An 18,905-nucleotide genomic window follows, 5' to 3' on the forward strand; every position below is an offset into this window, starting at 1 on the left:
TGTGATGTTTCAATACATGTATACTTTGTGTAATGATCAAATCAAAGTAATTAGCATATCCATCACCTCAAACATTTATACAGGAAATTTCCCTTGGGGTATCTGTTCTCTTAGTTTCAGTCATCACCTTGATGTGTTTTTTTTAAATTTTATTATTATTATACTTTAAGTTTTAGGGTACATGTGCACAATGTGCAGGTTAGTTACATATGTATACATGTGCCATGCTGGTACTTGATGTTGTTAACTCCCAAGTCTTTGCCAATCAATCTTCATCTCCTCTGGCCTATCCAGCATCATTTTTGTATCTGGCCTACTATCCCACAATGATTCATACATAGTAGGTGTTCATAAATGTCACTCACTTCGGTCAAGCTGGTCTCTTGATCACAAATGAGGTATTGTGAAATTGAACACATGATTTGGACCTTAACTTTAAAAACAACAACAACACTAACTAGGCAAGTTAGCCTTTTGCAGCTTTCAGTTTCCTTATCTGCACTAGGAGTGATAATGCCATAGCATAGGAATGTAGGAAAAATTAAAGGAAATAATTCATTTTAAGCACATAGCCCAGTGCCTAGAAATTGACAAGTACCTGGTAAATGTTGGTTTTTTCTCCTTTTTGCTGAATATTTAAGGCCTACTTTTTAGACCTCTTACTTGATTTATCCTATTTGTTTTTTACCACATTCATCACTCTTAGTTCTGACAACCTAGGACAAGAAGTTTCTTAAAAGAGTTGGAAAGTTTAAAACAAATAATATTTGTGTAATTCAGTAGAACTTTTCTGGCTATGATTTTTGACTATGTTTTTTTTAAGAAATAGGGAGGGTGGGCCTACATAAAGTTGGCCATAATGCTTTTAAAAACTAAATAAATCAGTATACTAATATTTTTTTAAGTAAAATTTATAATCTGAAAAATTACACTTAGGATGAAGAACATTTTTCATCTTTAATATTAAATTCTTAAGAACAGCATTGAATGGTACACTATGTTTCTTTTCCTCATGTCAGTCATCTAGTATTTCTGTGCATGTACACTGTATTAAGATGTCTGGGAGAGTCAGAGGAATAAGATAATGTTTTTTTTTTTCCCATTCCCAAATGGCCAGCACATTTCTCAATACTGATGTCTAGTTTTTATTTCAGTTGATTACTTGTGAACTACTGTTATGTTTGTACACATGCCCTCATTTGGTTTTATACTCATTTGAATGGTTCTCAAATATTGCCATCAACTATATGGTAATGCTAGAGGTACATTATATCCAGAGGGTAACTGAATATATTTAGTTTGCATGAATATATTCATGCAAGAGCATGAAATAAGACATAAGACTAATTGTCAACCCAAAAGGTGAAGATTACCCAGATGTCCATCAGCTGATGAATAGATAAACAAAATGTGGTCTATCCATACAGTGAAATAATATTCAGCCATAAAAATTAATGAAGTGCTGATACATGCTGTAACATGGATGGATGTTGAAAATATTATGCTAAGTGAAAGAAACCAGACACAAAGTGTCACGTATTGTGTGATTTCATTTATATGAAATATCCAGAATCAGCAAATCTATTGAGACAAAAAGTATAATAGAGGTTACCAGGGCCTGCGGGATGGGGAGTTACTGTTTGTTGGGTACAGAGTTTCTGTTTGGGATGATGAAATAGTTCTGGAAATGGATAGTCGTGATAGTTGCACATAGTAAGTGTACTCAATGCTACTGAATTGTATACTTCAAAATGGTTCAAATGGCAAATGTCACGTGTAAGGGACTTGAAGATCATTGTTATAAGCCTCCTATTTTTCTTTCTGCACAGGTGCCATGGATAACAGAGGCTTTCAGCGGGGGAGTTTTAGTAGCTTCCAGAACAGCTCCAGTGATGAAGACTTGATGGACATTCCAGCGACCGCTATGGATTTCTCCATGAGAGATGATGTTCCTCCCTTAGACCGAGAAGTAGGAGGTATCATTATTGGTGATGATAATTTAATTTTTTAAAATTTATGTACAATAAAATTTTATTTTTTTAAATTTTATTTTCTAGCACACAGTCCTGTGAGTTTTTAACAAATGGCTAGATTCTTGTAACTACCATCACTGACAGGATACAGAACAGTTCAACTCCCTAAAGAATTCCCTCTTGCCACTCCTTTGCAGTCAGACCTCCTTCCTCCCTACCCCCTGGTACCAGTGATCTTTTCTCTGTCCTTATAGTTTTTTTTCTTTCAATGATGTCATGTACATGGAATCACATAGTATGTCACTCCTTGAGACTGCTTTCACTCAGATTAATGCCTTGGAGATTTATCTAAGTTGTTCATTTCTTCTTCTTGCTGAGTAGTATACCCAGGAGTAGGATCACTTAGTCATATGGTAAATATGTTTAACTTTATAAGAAACTGACAAACCATTTTCCAGAGTGCCGGTACCATTTTGCATCTGAACTAGCTATGTATGAGAGTTCTACTTGCTCTGCACCCTTAACAGCACTTGGTATTTTGGCCATCCTAGTATAATACGTATGTAGTGTTATCTCATCATTGTCTCAATTTAATTTCCTTAATGGCTAATGACGTTGAATAGCATTTCATGTGCATATCTGCCCACCTTATATACTGTTTGGTGAAGTGTATGTTGAAATCCTTTCCTCTTTCTGTAATTGGATTTTTTATTAACTGGAATGCATTCGTAAAATTAAAATCCCCCTCCTTGGTTATCTGGTTACCTAGCTACATATTCTTTTCAATGGCTGCATACAATTTCATGGTATGTTTGTGCCATGGTTTATTTAACCAAGCTTCTATTGATGCACATTTCAGTTGTTTCTGATCTTTTTCTGTTACAAACAATGCTGCAACAAACAACCTTGTATCTATGTCTTCTAAGCTTATGAGAGTATTTTTGTCGCATGAGTGTATGAGTGCCTGTTTCCCCACAATCTTACCAGTGCTGACATAACCATTCTTTTTTCGTCTTTACGATATGATAGGATAAATAAATCTCATTATTTTAATTTTCATTTTTTAAATTAATGAGGTTGAGCATATTTTTATATGTTTACAAACCGTTTCAATTTCTTTCTCTGAAAGTTTCCTGTTCATGTGATGTTCCTATTTTTCTAATGGGCTGATTATTTGTTCTTATTTCTTTACCAGAGCCCTTCATATACTATTATTACTCTTTTGTCTGATGTAGGTTTAATGTATTTTATCCACTTCTAGTTTGTCTCTTTTAACTTTTTTTTAATTTACAGATATTTAAAATGTTTATATAGCCATGTATATTGCCCCTTTCCTTTATGACTTCTGAATTCCTTATTGTACTTAGAAAGGACAGTATCACTTTAAGATTACATTTGTATAATTACTTTAAAACTCTGTCTGGTTCTTTAACTGGGATTGCCATTGTCAAAGTAGACAGAGGACAAGGAACTGCTGTCAAATTCATTATGCAGCGAATTCATATTAAGTACATATGACATTGTAGACACTTTGCTGAGCTCTGGGAATTAGCAAGGCTTGAAGGTACCATCCCTGCCTTCATGAAGTTGATTATAGCTAGGTAAATAGCCACATAAATACTTATGATAGTTCCTACCCCTGAGAGTTATTTTCAGGATTAAATGAGATAATACATATATAGTGCTTATAACTATACCTGGCATACAGTTAAGTGCTCAATAACATGTTCAGTATCATTATTTTATTATTATTATTGATACAACCCTGTATTATAAGTTCTATAGCTTTTATAGGAATTTAGCAGAATAAGCATTTCATGTGTGGGTGTGTGTCTGCGAAGGACTGGAGATTTCATAGAAAAGGTGTTTTGGAGCGAGATCTTGAAAGATTAGTTATTTGGTAGGAAGAACACTTCAGGCAGAAAATATGCTTTTACAGAGATATCAACAGGCAGAATATATGGAGGTATAAAAAGGCAGAATGTAAGTCCACATAGTTGGTGTTATGTGTGTCCGTATAAGAGACCACCTGAGCAGGCTTAGCGTGAGCAACAAGGCTGTTTATTCACTTGGGTGCAAGTGGGCTGAGTCCGAGAAATGAGTCAGTGAAGGGTGGGGGGATTATCATTGGTTCTTATAGGTTTGGGATAGGCGGTGGAGTCAGGAGCAATTTTTTGCGGGCAGGGGATGGATGTTACAAAGTACATTCTGAAGAGCAGGGAGGATGTTACAAAGTACATTCACAAGGATGGGGAATATCACAAAGTACATTATCACAAGGGTAGGGGAATGTCACAATGGCTTGACCATTGTGCGACCAGCTCAAAGGATCTTACAGTCGGGCCTTGAATGTCATGCTAGTAAGTTTTAATTAACCTTGTTGTCACTGTAAGGATGAAACTCCTTCATCAATTCATTCAACAAATAGTTTTAGAGCACCTGCTGTGAACCAGGCGCTATTGTAGGCACTGGGGATACAGTGGTGGGATTAAGACTAATATTGACCTAGAACTTAGAGCTAGTTGGGGAGGGCAGTAAACAAGTAAAAAGGTTACTTAGTTAACTACCCATCAGGATAAGTACTAGGATGAAAGTAAACTGAATGACAGTAGATTATAACTGGGGAATAACACTTTAGCTAGGAAGGTCAGGGAAGGTTTCTCTGAGGAGGTGACTAATTTGGGGTGAACATACCAGTATAAAAGCCACAGGTTAAAAAGAATAACAAGGAATTTGCCTTGGGAAGATATGTCAGGAAAGCGACAGTAGGAGAGGGCCCCTGAATTTAAAGTTCATAAAGGAAGGGTACTCATGGTATAGTATTTAGTGGTCATCTGCTTACTTCTACAAAAGAGAACTGTGTTAGCATATTGCTTCTGCTTATGTGTAGTTATAACCATACTGAGTCAGTTATACCAATCACTGACTTTAGTGAAGTGGTCAGTTAGGGGGATTCATAAGCTTACATTGGCTACCTCTACTTAAAGCCTTCTGGTTAAACCAGAGTGGTTAATCATTCTTACTTCTAATAGAAAATGGTATCCATCATCTATAACTGCAAAGTACTTTGTGTGTTCATGTTGCTCTCAGTAGATGATTGGGGCAAGTGACTATGTATCATTCTCATTTCATAGACTAGAAAACTGAAGCAGAATGAGATTTTGACATTACCTATGATTGTAGAATGTGTTTTCACATGAATAGTCCTTCATCACTTTTCATTAGCCTTTACAGGAGAACTACTGCTTCTAGTTTACAAGGTCTAACCATAAAATAATGAGGCTGCTTTTCATGAGACACACACGAAAATCAGCCCACTTATAGCCCACTCTGTAGTGATATAACTTTCTTGCTTTGCTTTCTAATTGCTCTTACTTTATTTCATGTTTTCACATGGGATTTCCTAATAAAGACAACGACAACAAAAAGGTCACAATGTCCTTGATATTCAGAGGTGAAACTGCATAAAATACTACATTTTGTACCAGGCACAATAGCACGTACTAAAAAGATTAGTGAGAAGGGGCTTGAAAGGCAATAAAAGTGGTTCTTGTTTTCCAGATGGCTAGAGGGCTTGATTTATGAGGAATGAATAAATAAATTATGCATGGCGTGGTTAAATGCATCTGAGGTAGTGTTATAGTAGTTTGTAAATTAGAAGAAACATAAACATGGAGATGTGAAAGAAGGTGGAGGGAATAGAAAAACAGTTTGATTAACAGAAAAACACGGAGGACTGTTCTCATAGTCCATCTGTTCTCACTTGCCTGCCTCTGCAGCCTGCACCTTATGGTCAGCAGTGCATTCATTCATTCATTCATTCATTCATTCATTCATTCATTCACTTACTCATTTGATACTTATGGAACACCCAGATATGAGCCTAGCACTGTGCTGTTTTATTAATGCTCTTCGATTCCCTTTTTTCCTCACCTCCCTGTCTTTCTACCTAGTGTGCCTTGCTACTCCCTAACTGTTGACATTCCTGGCAGGGAGAGCAACACAGGTAAAGGTCCAGCAGCATGAGAGAGCGTTTTATATTCAAGAAACAGAGTCTGCGGGTTTGAGGTCTGAGGCCCCTGGGGTGGGAAGGGTGGTGGCAGTTGGAGCAAGAAGGAAGACTGCAGGGGGTGGGAAGGGTGGTGGCAGTTGGAGCAAGAAGGAAGACTGCAGGGGCTAGGGTAGGAGGAGATCTAGTTAGAAATCTAGGTGGGGTCCAGATTGTGTACACTTTTCGACCTCATTTGTAACCAAAGCACCATCAAATGACCTAAAAGCAGAGGAATGATATGATCACATTTGAGTTTTAGAGAATTTTTGGCAATGTGGAGGGTGGCTTCAGTAGTGTAGGTTGGAGACGAGAAGACCAGTGAGTGAAACTTGTTTTTTTATAATCCAGGCAAAAGATCAAAAGGCCTGAATGAAGACAGCAGGAATGAAGAGGAAGAAATAAGTTCTGGACAAATTTCAGAGGGGGAACTGATAGGACCAATTAGATATGGGAAATAAAATAGAAAAGAGTCAGGGATGACTTCAAAGCCTAAGCATATTATTGGGTAGTCTGTGTTCCCCCATACCGCCTGCTGAGTTTCAACATAACCTACCAAAATCCAGGAGAAGAAAAAAAATCTTAATACTCAAATGTGATAGAATAAAAAACCTGAGGGTACTTGAAATTTACCAAGTAAATTGCGAAATGTTTCTATTTGTTTTGCCACACTGTAAAAATATGTCATAGTTTTCCTCCAGAGAGAAACTGAAAACAAAGTAAAATATCTTGGGTTCCAGCTCATGGAGAAATCTACTATCATCACTTCAGTTAGGCTTCCCTCAAGCTATCTGACTAGAGCAACTGTGTGGATTGTGTGGGAATGAAAAGAAAAGGTATTTTGAAATTAATCATTCTTATAACACTTGAACTTCCCTAAACACTTAGCCTGGAAGAATGGCAAACATTACTGCTGCCTTTTGAACTTAAAAAAAAAAAGTGGCCCATATGGAAAGCTCTGCAGGGCTATAAATCACATCAGTGTAATATGCTGAATCTTTAAAATGAAACCTATGATGATGTCCACAGGCTTTAAAGGGTTCATTTAGGTTACTTAATTAGGAAAATGGCCAAATTTTAGAATTGATATCCTCTAATTTTTCCCCCACTTACTTTTTTTTTAATTAGCTAAACTACATAATGTCTTCAGATTTACTTAGTTTTTACCTAAGTGTCTCATCCAGGATACTATATTATATATTCTTCATGTCTCTAAGGAGCTAAGGGTTCCTCTTGGCTGTGACAGTCTCTCAGACTTTCCTTGTTTTTGATCTTAACAGTTTTGAAGAGTACTGGTCAGGTATTTTGTAGAATGTCTCTCAATTGGGATTTGTCTGATGTTTTTCTCATGATTACAATGGAATTTTGGAGATGAAGACCACAGAGGTGAAGTGTCTTTCTCATTATGTCTTATTAAGGAGCACATACCATCAATATGACTTATCACTGTTGATGTTGACCTTGATCACCTGGCTGAGGTGTAATGTTTGCCAGGTTTATCCACTGTAAAACTATTTTTTTCTTCTTTCCATACTGTACTCTTCAGAAGGAAGTCACTGCGTAGACCAGCGGTCCCCAAAATTTTTGGCACCAGGGACAGGGACCAGTTTCATAGAAGACAATTTCATCTTCAACGAAACCGGCGGTAGGGGGGTGAGGAAGGTTTTGAGATGAAACTGTTCCACCTCAGATCATCAGGCATTAGTTAGATTCTCATAAGGAGTGCGCAACCTAGATCCCTTGCATGCGCAGTTCACAAATAGGGTTCGTGCTCCTCTGAGAATCTAATGCTGCCACTGATCTGACAGGAGGTGGAGCTCAGGCTGTAATGCTTGCTCGCCCTCTGCTCACCTCTTGCTACGCAGACTGGTTCCTAACAGGCCACAGACTGGTATCAGTCCATGGCCCCGTGGATGGGGACCCCCTGGTTTAGTTCACACATAGGACTAGGAAGTTAGGTTTCACCTCCATGAGGGTGAAATATCTACAGAAATTATTTGGAATTGTTCTACATGGGAAATTTGTCTTTTTCTGTCCCATTTATTTATCTATTAAATCATTTATATCAGTATGGACTCATTTATTTTGTGCTTTGAGTTATAATCCATTACTACATTTTGTTGGTCAAATTGTTCCAGCTTTGGCTATTGGGAACTCTTTCAATTGGCTCCATTTCCCTTTGACAAACTCCTATCATTGTGGGGTCTTTTTTGAGCATATCCTTATTTTTTGGCACTACAACATGCTCTAGGCTCATATTATATATTTCCTGCCCCAGTGCTAGAATCAGCCATTTCTCCAAGGAACCCTGGTTCCTTTTATTGGAAAATGGTATTAGAAGCCATGATATGGATACTAGGTATGCTCCTTTCTACTGAGGCATTTGTTGCTTCTAGGCCCTGTTAGCCAGTGCAGTAAGGAAATATGTGTATTCTGACCCATGCATATATACACACATACACACATATCTATGAATAGATGTATATGTAACCACCTGTATCTACAGTAAGCTAAACATGAGATCATACTCATGTCTCTAATTCTAATCTGTTACCACATGGATCACTCTAGCCTCCTCCCTTTGCTTGTCTATAACCTCCTACTCCAACAGTGAGAAACCTGGTTCCTACCACTCACCATCTGTTACTTAACTGTTTACTTCTGGTATATAGTCATATGCTACATAATGACATTTTGGTCAACTACGGACTGCATATATGATACCACATTTTAATAGTTTGTGGTATAAATAGTACCAAATTTTTACTGTACTTTTCTATGTTTAGACACATACTTACCATTATGTTACAGTTGACTACAGTATCCAGTAGAGTAACATGCTATACAGGTTTGTAGCCTAAGAGCAATAGGCTATACCATACAGTCTAGGTGTGTAGTAGGCTAGACCATCTAGGTTTATGTAAGTACACTCTATGATGTTTGCACGATGATGAAATTACCTAACAACACATTTCTCAGAATGTATCCCCATCATTAAGTAATGCATGACTGTACATGTATAGTGGTTTCAGAATTGTTAACCCATACCCTCCATAAGAGACAACTTTATCAAGAGTGCAGTGTTTATGCATCATTCCTTTTGCTTTAATCTTACAAATTTTATTCATTTTCACAGTTACCTGGGTCAGCACTTTTCCCCTTTATCCCTTTCATTGAGGCTGTTTTGTAAATTTGTGATGCAGTTAGATTCTTTTTTCACATGCTGCATTCTATCCTGGGATCTTCAATCTCCTAAATGATTTTTTTAATTTGCATACATTATGTTCATTCTTTGTGCTGTGAAGTTCTATAAGTTTTGACAAATATATAGTGTATCCACTATTACAGTATCATGTAGAATAGTTTCACTGCCTTAACAAGTCCCCTGTGCATTACCTATTCAATCCCTTCTTCTCTTGAGTCCGTGGCAACCACTGACCTGTTTATTGTCTCCATAAATTTGCCTTTCCCATAATATCATGTAAAAGGAATCATACAGAATATAACCTTTTTAGACTAGCTTCTTTCACTTACCAATATGCATTTAAGATTCATCCATGTCTTTGTGTGGATTTATTGCTCATTCCTTCTTATTGCTGAATAATATTCCATTGTCTGTATATACTACTGTTTGTTTATCCATTCACCTACTGAAGGACATCTTGGTTGCTTACTGTTGGGGGCAATTATGAATGAAGTTGCTACAAACATCTGTGTGCAGGTTTTTATGTGGATATAAATTTTCAAATCAAGTAAGTAAGTATTTAGGCGTGCGATTGTTGGATCATATGGTAAGACTATATTTTGTTTTGTTTTGTTTCATAAAAAAAAAGTGCCACCAAACTGTCTGCCAAAGTGCCAAAGTGGCTATACCATTTTGCATTCCTACCAGCTATGAATGAGAGTTCCTGTTAGTTTGCATCCTTGGTATTGTCAGTGTTTTGGATTTTAGCCATTCTAATAGGTATGTAGTGGTATCTCATTGTTTTAATTTGCATTTCTCTAATGACAAATGATGTTGAGCATCTTTTCACATGCTATTTGCCATATGTACATCTTTCTTTGGTGAGGTTCAGGTTTTTTGCCCATTTTTAAATTGGGATTTTTTTTATTGTTGAGTTTTAGTTCTTTGTATTTTGGATACCAGTCCTTTATCAGATATATGTTTTGTAAATGTCTTATCCTAGTCTGTGGCTTGTCTTCTTGGCTTTTTTTTTTTTTTTTTTTTTTTGAGGTGGAGTCTCGCTCTGTCGCCCAGGCTGGAGTGCAGTGGTGCGATCTCGCTTGGCTCACTGCAAGCTCCGCCTCCTGGGTTCACGCCATTCTCCTGCCTCAGCCTCCCGAGTAGCTGGGACTACAGGCGCCTGCCACCATGCCCAGCTAATTTTTTGTATTTTAGTAGAGACGAGGTTTCACCATATTAGCCAGGATGGTCTCGATCTCCTGACCTCGTGATCTGCCCACCTCGGCCTCCCAAAGTGCTGGGATTACAGGCGTGAGCCACTGTGCCTGGCCATGGCTTGTCTTTTTATACTCTTTACAGTAGCTTTTGCAAACCAGAAATTTTTAATTTTAATGAAGTCTAACTTATTAATTTTTTTTTTCTTTCCTGGATCATGCTATTTGTATTGTACATAAAAAGTCATCACTGAATCCAAAATCATGTAGATTTTCTCCTATGATATCTTCCAGAAGTTTTATAGTTTTGCATTTTACATTTAGGTCAATGGTACATTTTGTGTTAATTTTTATAAAAGGAGGAAAGTCTTTGTTTAGATTATCTTTTTAACATACTTATGCCTAGTCATTGCAGCACTGGTTGTTAAAAACACTGTCCTTTCACCACTGATTTGCCTGTGCGCCTTCTTTAAAGATTAATTGACTGTATTTTTGTGGGTTTATTTTGGGGCTCTCTATTCTGTTCTCTTTGTCTATGCATCTTTTCTTTTGACAATACCATGCTGTCCTGATTACTATGGCTTTATGGTAAATCTTGAAATGAGGTAGTGTGAGCCTTCCAACTGTTCAGCTTCAACATTGTGTTGGATATTCTAGATGTTTTGCTTTTCCACAGAAGCTTTAGAATCAGTTTATTGTAGCTGCAAAATGACTTGCTTGGGTTTCTATTGGGATTGTGTTGAATCTATAAATCAAGCTGGGAAGAATTGAAATCTCGATAATACTGAGTTTTACATCCCATGAACATTGACTATTTATTCAGATCTTTAATTTCTTTAATCAGTATTTTGTAGTTTTCTGCATATAGATCTTGTATATATTTTCTTAGATTTCGTCCTCTAAGTATTTAATTTGGAGTGGAGTGGGGTGGCTATTGTAAATAGTATTGCTTTTTAAAATTTGTAATTCTAGTTCATTACTGGTATAAGGAAAGCAACTGAATTTTGTATATTGACTTTATATCCTGGAGTCTTACTATGTTGTCTTTATTAGTTCTAAGAGGTTGGGTTTTTTCCCCTTCAGGATTTCTTTAGGATTCTTTGGGATTTTCTACATAGACAGTTATGTCATCTGCAAATAAAGACAGTTTTATTTCTCTCTTTCCAACCTGTATACTTTTTATTACCTTTTGTTGTCTTACTTTACTAGCTAAGATGTTGAATAGATGAATGGTAAGAGAAGACATCCTTGCCTTGTTCCTGTTCTTAGGGGAAAAGAGTCTAGTTTCTCACTATTAAGTGTGATATTAGCTGTAGGGCTTTTTTTGGTAGATGTTCTTTATTAAGTTGAGGAAATTATACTTTATTCCTACTTTGCTGAGAGTTAATCATGAATGGATATTAAATTATGAATTATGTCAAATGCTTTTTTGTTGTCGATTGATATCATATGACTTTTCTTCTTCAGCCTGTTGTTATGGTAGATTACATTGATTTTTGAAATGTTGCTCCAGCTTTGCATACCTGGAATAAATTCCACTTGGTTGGGATTCCACTTGTTGGCGATAATTGATATTATGCAATGTTGAATTCAATTTTCTAATATTTTAAAAGGATTTTTACATCTATGTTCATGAAAGGTATTAATCTGTAGTTTTCCTTTCTTGTAATGTCTCTGTTTGGTTTTCATATAGTTTAATGTTGGCCTCATAGCGTAACTTAGGAAGTGTTCTCTCTGCTACAATTTTCTGAAAGAGATTGGGGAAAATTGGTATCATTTTATCCTTAAATGTTTGGTAGAACTTACCGGTGAAGCCATGTGGACTTGGTGCTTTCTTTTTGTCAAGGTTATTAATTTTTGATTCAATAATAATAATAGTGAATACATTTAAGTTCTGCAGGTCTATTTTACAACACAATGATGATAGTTAATAATAAGGTATTGTATGCCTGAAAATTGCTAAGTGAATATATTTTAAATGTTCTCACCACAAAAAATAAGCATGTGAGATAATGAATGTATTTAGTCTGATTTAATAATTTACAGTGTATACATCTATAAAAACATGTACACCTTATTTGTCAGTTGTACCTTCATAGAGGTGGAGAAAAAATAGAAGTGAGTTGTTTAAGCTTCGTGTATTTTGGGATTTCTAGCTTTGTTATTTATCTCTAGTTTAATTCCAGTTTGGTAAGAGAGCAAACTTTGTATGATTTTTAATCTTTTTAAAGTGTGTTTTGTGGCCCAGGATGTGATGTATCTTAGAAAATATGTGTAAACTTGAGAAGACTGTGTATTCTGCTGTTGTTGGATGAAGAAGTTGATAAATGTCAATTATATTCAGTTAATCAGTGAAAAAAAATAATAATAGATATGGGGCTCTTCAGATTTTTCTGTTTCTCCTGTGTAAGTTTTGGTAGTTTGTGTCTTTCAAGTAGTTGGTCCATTTCACCTGTTAGTAAATTTGTGTTCATAGTATTTCTTTATTATCCTTTTAATGTCTGAGAGACCGGGAGTCATGACCTCTTCTTCATTTCTGATATGGTAATTTGTGTCTCCGCTCTTTTTTTTCTTGGTTAGCTTGGATAGTAGTCTATCAATTTTGTTGATCATTCCAAAGAACTTGCTTTTGTTGATTTTTCTCTATTTTTTCAATTTTATTGATTTCTGTTCTAAATTTCTTATTGTCTTTGGTTTGCTTTAGGCTTATATTGTTCTCTTCTTCTCCTAGTTCCCTAAGATGGAAGCTTAGGTTATTGATTTTAGATCTTCTTTCCTAATATATACATTTAATCCTATAAATTTCCTTCTAAGCACTGCTTTTGCTGCATCCCTCAATGTTACTTCTCACATATATTATATTTTCGTTTATTTCAAAATATTTTAAAATTTGTCTTGAGACATTTTGACTTACAAGTTATTTGGAAATATATTGTTTAATTTCCAGGTATTTGAGGATTTTCCAGCTATTTTTCTGTTATTGGCTTCTATTAATAGTTCAATTCCATTGTGTTAGGATTTACAGCAAACTGGCTAGGACTTGGGCTGTATTTCATGTTTGGTGTAACTAGGCGCCAGAGGCTTCAAATTCCTCTAGTGTGCTTGTTTTTGTCTCTCCTCTTGATTGTGAGTTTCCCTGAGGACAACTCCTCTAGAGAGTCTGTGTCTTGCAGCTCTTTCAACTGTGATCCACTGTTATTATACTGGAGCCCTGTTGAGGTGGTGGTGAAGTATTGGGGAGGTGGTAATTTTATAATCCTCTGATTAAATATCACTGTTTGATGGAACTGTGTTTTGTGGCTGTGACCTTCATACATTTTTCTCCAGTAGTATAGCTTTTTGTCCTCCCTGCCTTCTACTCTCTTCTTTGACTGCAGCATTCCCAATGTGTTTACTTGAAGCCCTGCACCCTGTTGAGTATGTTCCTCTGCTTTAGGTGAGATAAGAAGGCTAGATGGGATGGGAGTGGGAGGAATGTCCTTCTCCCAATTGGGATAAGGCTCAGGCAAAGTATTTTCCCCTGAGGCCTTTGTTATGGAGAAATATCTGGCAAGTTTCACCATGATTTCTCTTTCCCTCCCCTTGTCAGAGCTAGGAGGGATTCTTAGATCTTCACTGTGAGAACTTGCTGGGGTTCCTGGAGGTAGAGCTTTAGTGTGGGACCTCCCCTAAGACCGTGGTCCCCAGGAGTTTCTTGTACTTACGCTAGTCCACACTCAGCCTTCAGCAGCTTGTTCAAGTTGCCACTTGTGTTTCTACCAGCTCCAGCCATTTCTACTCCAGGTAAGCAGATCTCAGCTGTGTCTCTTTGAATAAGCTTGTCTCTTCAGATTTTGGGGTGGCAGTTTCCTCTGCAACCTCAGTTCTCCAATGAGTCCAAGAAAGATCATTGATTTTTTTTGGTTTATCCAACCTTTTCTTTTAAGGATGAGAGCAATAACTTCTAAGTTCTTTGCTTGCAGGAGCTGAATCCAGAGGTTCCCCATTTTCATTTAATAAAACCACTTTGGTCCTTTCTTGAAGGAAATATATTTTCGGCTCCATTTTGTTCCAATTCATGACACGTGGTAGAGGAAGCAGTTGCTGTAATGCTTCAGGGGGTATGCGCCATATGTTTCTAAGATCTGGGGCTAACAGGTAATCCAGAGATACTGTAGCCATATGGGTATAGCTCTGTGTAGTTAACCACATGCCAGAAATGTTGGGTCTCAATGAGATACTAGATTGTCCTGTACCTCACTGATGAGCCTTTCTAAGGATTGGTAGCACCATTTTATGATCTTGCCAGTAGAGCATTCTCAGTTAGCTATGCAATCAAAATATCATTTGGTATTCTTCAAAGGGCCTCTCAGAAGTCATTCAATCCGATATATGAGTGACTAAACAAAAAATCATTGCTAAAATGATAGAGTATGAATTTGGAAGGGACCTTAACGTTATACTTACTAATACCCCTTCATGTTACAGATGGAAAACCTGTAAACCCACAGAGATTAAGGCAGTTGCCCAAGGTGACACAACTAGTGAGTTATGGAGCTAGGATTGGAATCCACATCTTCTCACTGCAGGATAATAGGTCTGATCACACTTTGTTCTTATTTAAAAACTGAATAAGCATTCTTCCTCTCAGGGCTTTCCCTCTTGGCGTTGACCAGAAACTATCACCTACTTTGTCCACAAGTATCCCAGTAATCTGCCTCCCAGAACATAAGTCTGCTCCTTGCAATGTCCTGTCTCTGTTCTTCCAGTTGCATTGCTAGTATTTTTTCTCTTCAAAATCACTTATATAGCACATAATATGTCTCACTATAAAAGATTCAAACAATACACAGGTTTTTAAAATGTGAAAGTCTCCCCTGTTCTTCCCACTCCAGAGACAACCACCAAAAAGAATTCAGTATGATCCTTCCAGTTCTTTCTCTGTCCAGTCACATATACAGACACACATTTAAAAAAAGACATATTCTGCTTATTTTGTGACTTGCTTTTTTCATATAATATGTCTGGAATACATTTCTATTTCAGTACACATCAGTCTACTTCTTTCCTTGCACTATTTCCCTATTACTAGATACTTTCATTGTTTCTGGGTTTTTGCTACTACAAACAGTGCTGCAATGAATAACACACATACACTGGTGTGCACAGGTGCAACTGTGTCTTTAAGTAATTCCCACATGAGATATATATATATATATATATATATATATATATATATATATATGCTTTTTTGAAACTTATTTTTCTGTCCATGACATCACACAATTCCTGTGAATTCAAGGAGAATCTCACAGTTGGTATTTTCTGTCTTGAAATTTCCCCCCCGCTAAAGAATAGTTGCTAGTCTTGTGTGCCCAGTTTCCTTTTGGAAATTAATAGAAACCAATGTAGACTTAGGACAGAAAAACAGGAGAATTGCTGCTTCTAAAACAATAATTAGAAGTTATTAGGCAGGATCATGCTACCCAAAGGATTTCCCAACACTGTGGTATGTAATATGCATTTTAGGGCAGTGTCTCCCTACCCATCACATTCCTCATTCTCTTGTTAGTCCCATAAATGTGTACAATTGAGAAGGAAGGAATGAAGAACAAGTAAGGGAGTGGGGCGCTGTTTACTTTTTGTGGGGAGCCCTCTCAGCAACTTTGTTAAATCTAGCCCCTTTACTTCATTGCTACATTGCTTTCTGTGGCATCTTAGTCCAGTGGGAGCCTGCAGATACCAAGCCAAAGTCCTCATGCTGTTTTGGTTACTTTGATAACTCTGTCAGTTAGCACCCTGGTTCCACTGGTCATGAAAGTGAGTTGAGTCAGGAACTTCCAGATTTGAGCAGATGCTGGGAATAAGACGACTATAAGAGATACAACCCAAGAAAATAGCTACAACCCGGTAAAGATGAAGCTGTATCCACTGGGAATAAAGAGTCAGAAGGAGGTGTTAGAATCTGAATTCATGCTTGTCTCCACAGCTTTCCCTATGCCTTTCTGCCATGCCCAACCTTCCTGTATTTTTCTCATAACTCTCAAACTTCATTTCAATATCATAGATTTGTTGGGGTTCTTGCAGTTCCATTTCCCACATCCTTCACCACCCCTTTTATTGTCTAGCTCTCAGCAGAGTCAGGATAGAGTTTCTTCTTTGCTGTCCTTCCTGCGTGTTAGACACCTTCAAGTTTTAACCTGCTGTGAACAGGAACCAAAGCAGTGGATCGCTAAATGAAATGAGTGCAGGGATGAGATTCAAAACAACGCAGGCACTGCCCAGTGAGATTGGCTGTCAGACATAGCACTGGGGCAGTGTCCTGGAGCCTCCTGGTATTCCAGCCACTGGATCATGGGTAAGTTCAGGAGTTTCTAGGGTAGGGTGAGGTGGGAGAGGAGAGTCCTGAGGAAAAAGTGGTTATTTATCTGTAGCTACTGAAGTATTTCAGTATTTAGCAAACTGGTATGGCATACAGATGCATACCAGCAGAATAGCTGCCCTGAATAAGTGTCCCAGGGGTCAAACTAAGAGTATACTAAAGCATAATATGGTCCTGGATAGATACTATCCAGGACTTAGATGGGAGGGCTACTCCAACAACATTTGCTTTTTGGCCACTGGACTTAGTTGAGTGGGAAAACAAAATAGAAGCAAAATGAAGGCACAAGTTGCTAGATAGAAAGTTCCTACAAATGTTGATTAATTATCAGGGCTTCCGCTGTAATGTACTATCAGACAAATAGGTGAAATGGGATGTGAAAGAGTTTATGTGACTTATTGGCAGATCTAGAATGGATGAACCAGTACAAGAAGGGAAGCAGGATGCGGGTATGGAAGTAAGAAGTGGCATATAATAGGCTCTTAGTATTTGCTGTTGAATGCAAGTAAAGTTTAAATGACCACAGGATGAATATCTGCTGATGTGTGTTAGGCATAATGTTGAATTTTTTGTACATGTGGTTCCAGCCTTGCAAAAATACAATATATCCCTGTAAAACTGAAATACATTTTTTAAAGGGACTATTTTCAAGTCCTGTGATATATACTAATAGCCCTGCCCCATTTCTTTGAATGCTTATTTATTTCTTTTTTTTTCTTTTTTTTATTATTATTATACTTTAAGTTTTAGGGTACATGTGCACAATGTGCAGGTTAGTTACATATGTATACATGTGCCATGTTGGTGTGTTGCACCGATTAACTCGCCATTTAGCATTAGGATGCTTATTTATTTCTTTAGGTTTTTGCCAATTAGTGAGCCCTCATGCAGCTGTGATGTTACTAAAGCAGTACTTCAAGGTCTGTGCATGAGATTTCTTCCTATTCTTTTTCCTCTTGTGTTTTTGTTAGTGTTTAACTAGTTCACTTAATCAGTTACTGTTCAGTCCCCTAGGTAAATTTCTAATGGCATATTGGTTAGGGATTTAAATAAACGTTATTCTCAACAGATTTTTTTTTCTTGTATTTTAAGGGGTTTTCCAGTTTAAAGCATCATGTGATTTTTAGAAAAAAAATTAGACAGTGATTTCCATAATGGGAACTGAGTTAAATACATTCATTTATATGCCTCCTCATTCAAGCAGTGTGTTTCTAAAGACCTGTTGTTAAGTCTTTAGATCCGAGTATAACCCTATGGGAAAGCTGTTTCAATGTTGACTTTTTTCTCTGACTGGTTTACTGTATGTTTTTCCTGGACTCAGGCAATGCAAATTAGCCTTTTGGGGGCTTTTTGTTGTATCATTCAAGTTGAGATCTAACTGTACTTTAACTTGAATAATTTTTGTTAGAACATTAAGTTATTTTATATATAACATTCACTATGCCTTCAAAATTTGAGATAAGTTTTACTTTTTTTTTTCTTATAGAGACAAAAATCTAGACTCACCTAATACCCCAACCTGATGTGTAGGCTCATTGTTTAATTTTACTCTGCCTTCCTTGGCAGCATATTTACATGCCAGAAGCTTAGCTCTTAATGCATTGTTTTTTTGGAAAGCCTTTTGCATTTTGTTACTTTGTGCATCATTAGTTAATGGGTAGATCATTTCTGCTGCCATTCTTGACAGTTAATTTTTAAAAATTTATTTCCTTTCTACTAAGTTTTAAAAATGCTGAGAAAAGAAACCAGCTAGATGTGGAATATGACCAATGACTTAAGCTGTTTGTCATCAAGTCAGCTATAGATATCTTGATGAAAGTGTGTGAACAAGTTAAACCTTTTCACTGATGAAACCTAAAATAGTAGCAATGGCTGTCATCATCATCATTATTATACATTTTAAAATATATTGTTTTTCCTATTCTAAAAATATGATGAATATTTTTAAATTCACAGTCCGCACTTGTGTCAATTAACCATTTAGAGGTCTTCATGTGCTAAAAGTTTTCAAAATATTGCTGTAGGGGCCACTGGCATTGTAAAAATTGGGAAATGATCTGGTCAGATCAGTGTTTCAGAAAGAATTCTGCTTATCCCAAAATAGTCTATTATTGTGTTTTTATCA

At 36.8% G+C, this 18,905-nt stretch overlaps 1 protein-coding gene across 2 annotated transcripts in view; it reads left to right on the plus strand.

Moving 5' to 3' along the window:
- Positions 1 to 18,905, plus strand: part of CLCN5 (chloride voltage-gated channel 5) — a 170,755-nt gene that overhangs the window by 117,812 nt on the left and 34,038 nt on the right. The window contains exon 4 of one of the 2 annotated variants that reach the window (XM_063660654.1): positions 1,830 to 1,988. In XM_063660654.1, the coding sequence (XP_063516724.1) occupies positions 1,830 to 1,988 (159 nt within the window). The remainder of the gene's footprint in view (positions 1 to 1,829; positions 1,989 to 18,905) is intronic. The other variant, XM_054471850.2, reaches the window with a different exon arrangement.

Source organism: Pongo pygmaeus, chromosome X (assembly GCF_028885625.2).
Source record: "Pongo pygmaeus isolate AG05252 chromosome X, NHGRI_mPonPyg2-v2.0_pri, whole genome shotgun sequence".
In the NCBI taxonomy this organism is placed as follows: Eukaryota; Metazoa; Chordata; class Mammalia; order Primates; family Hominidae; genus Pongo; species Pongo pygmaeus.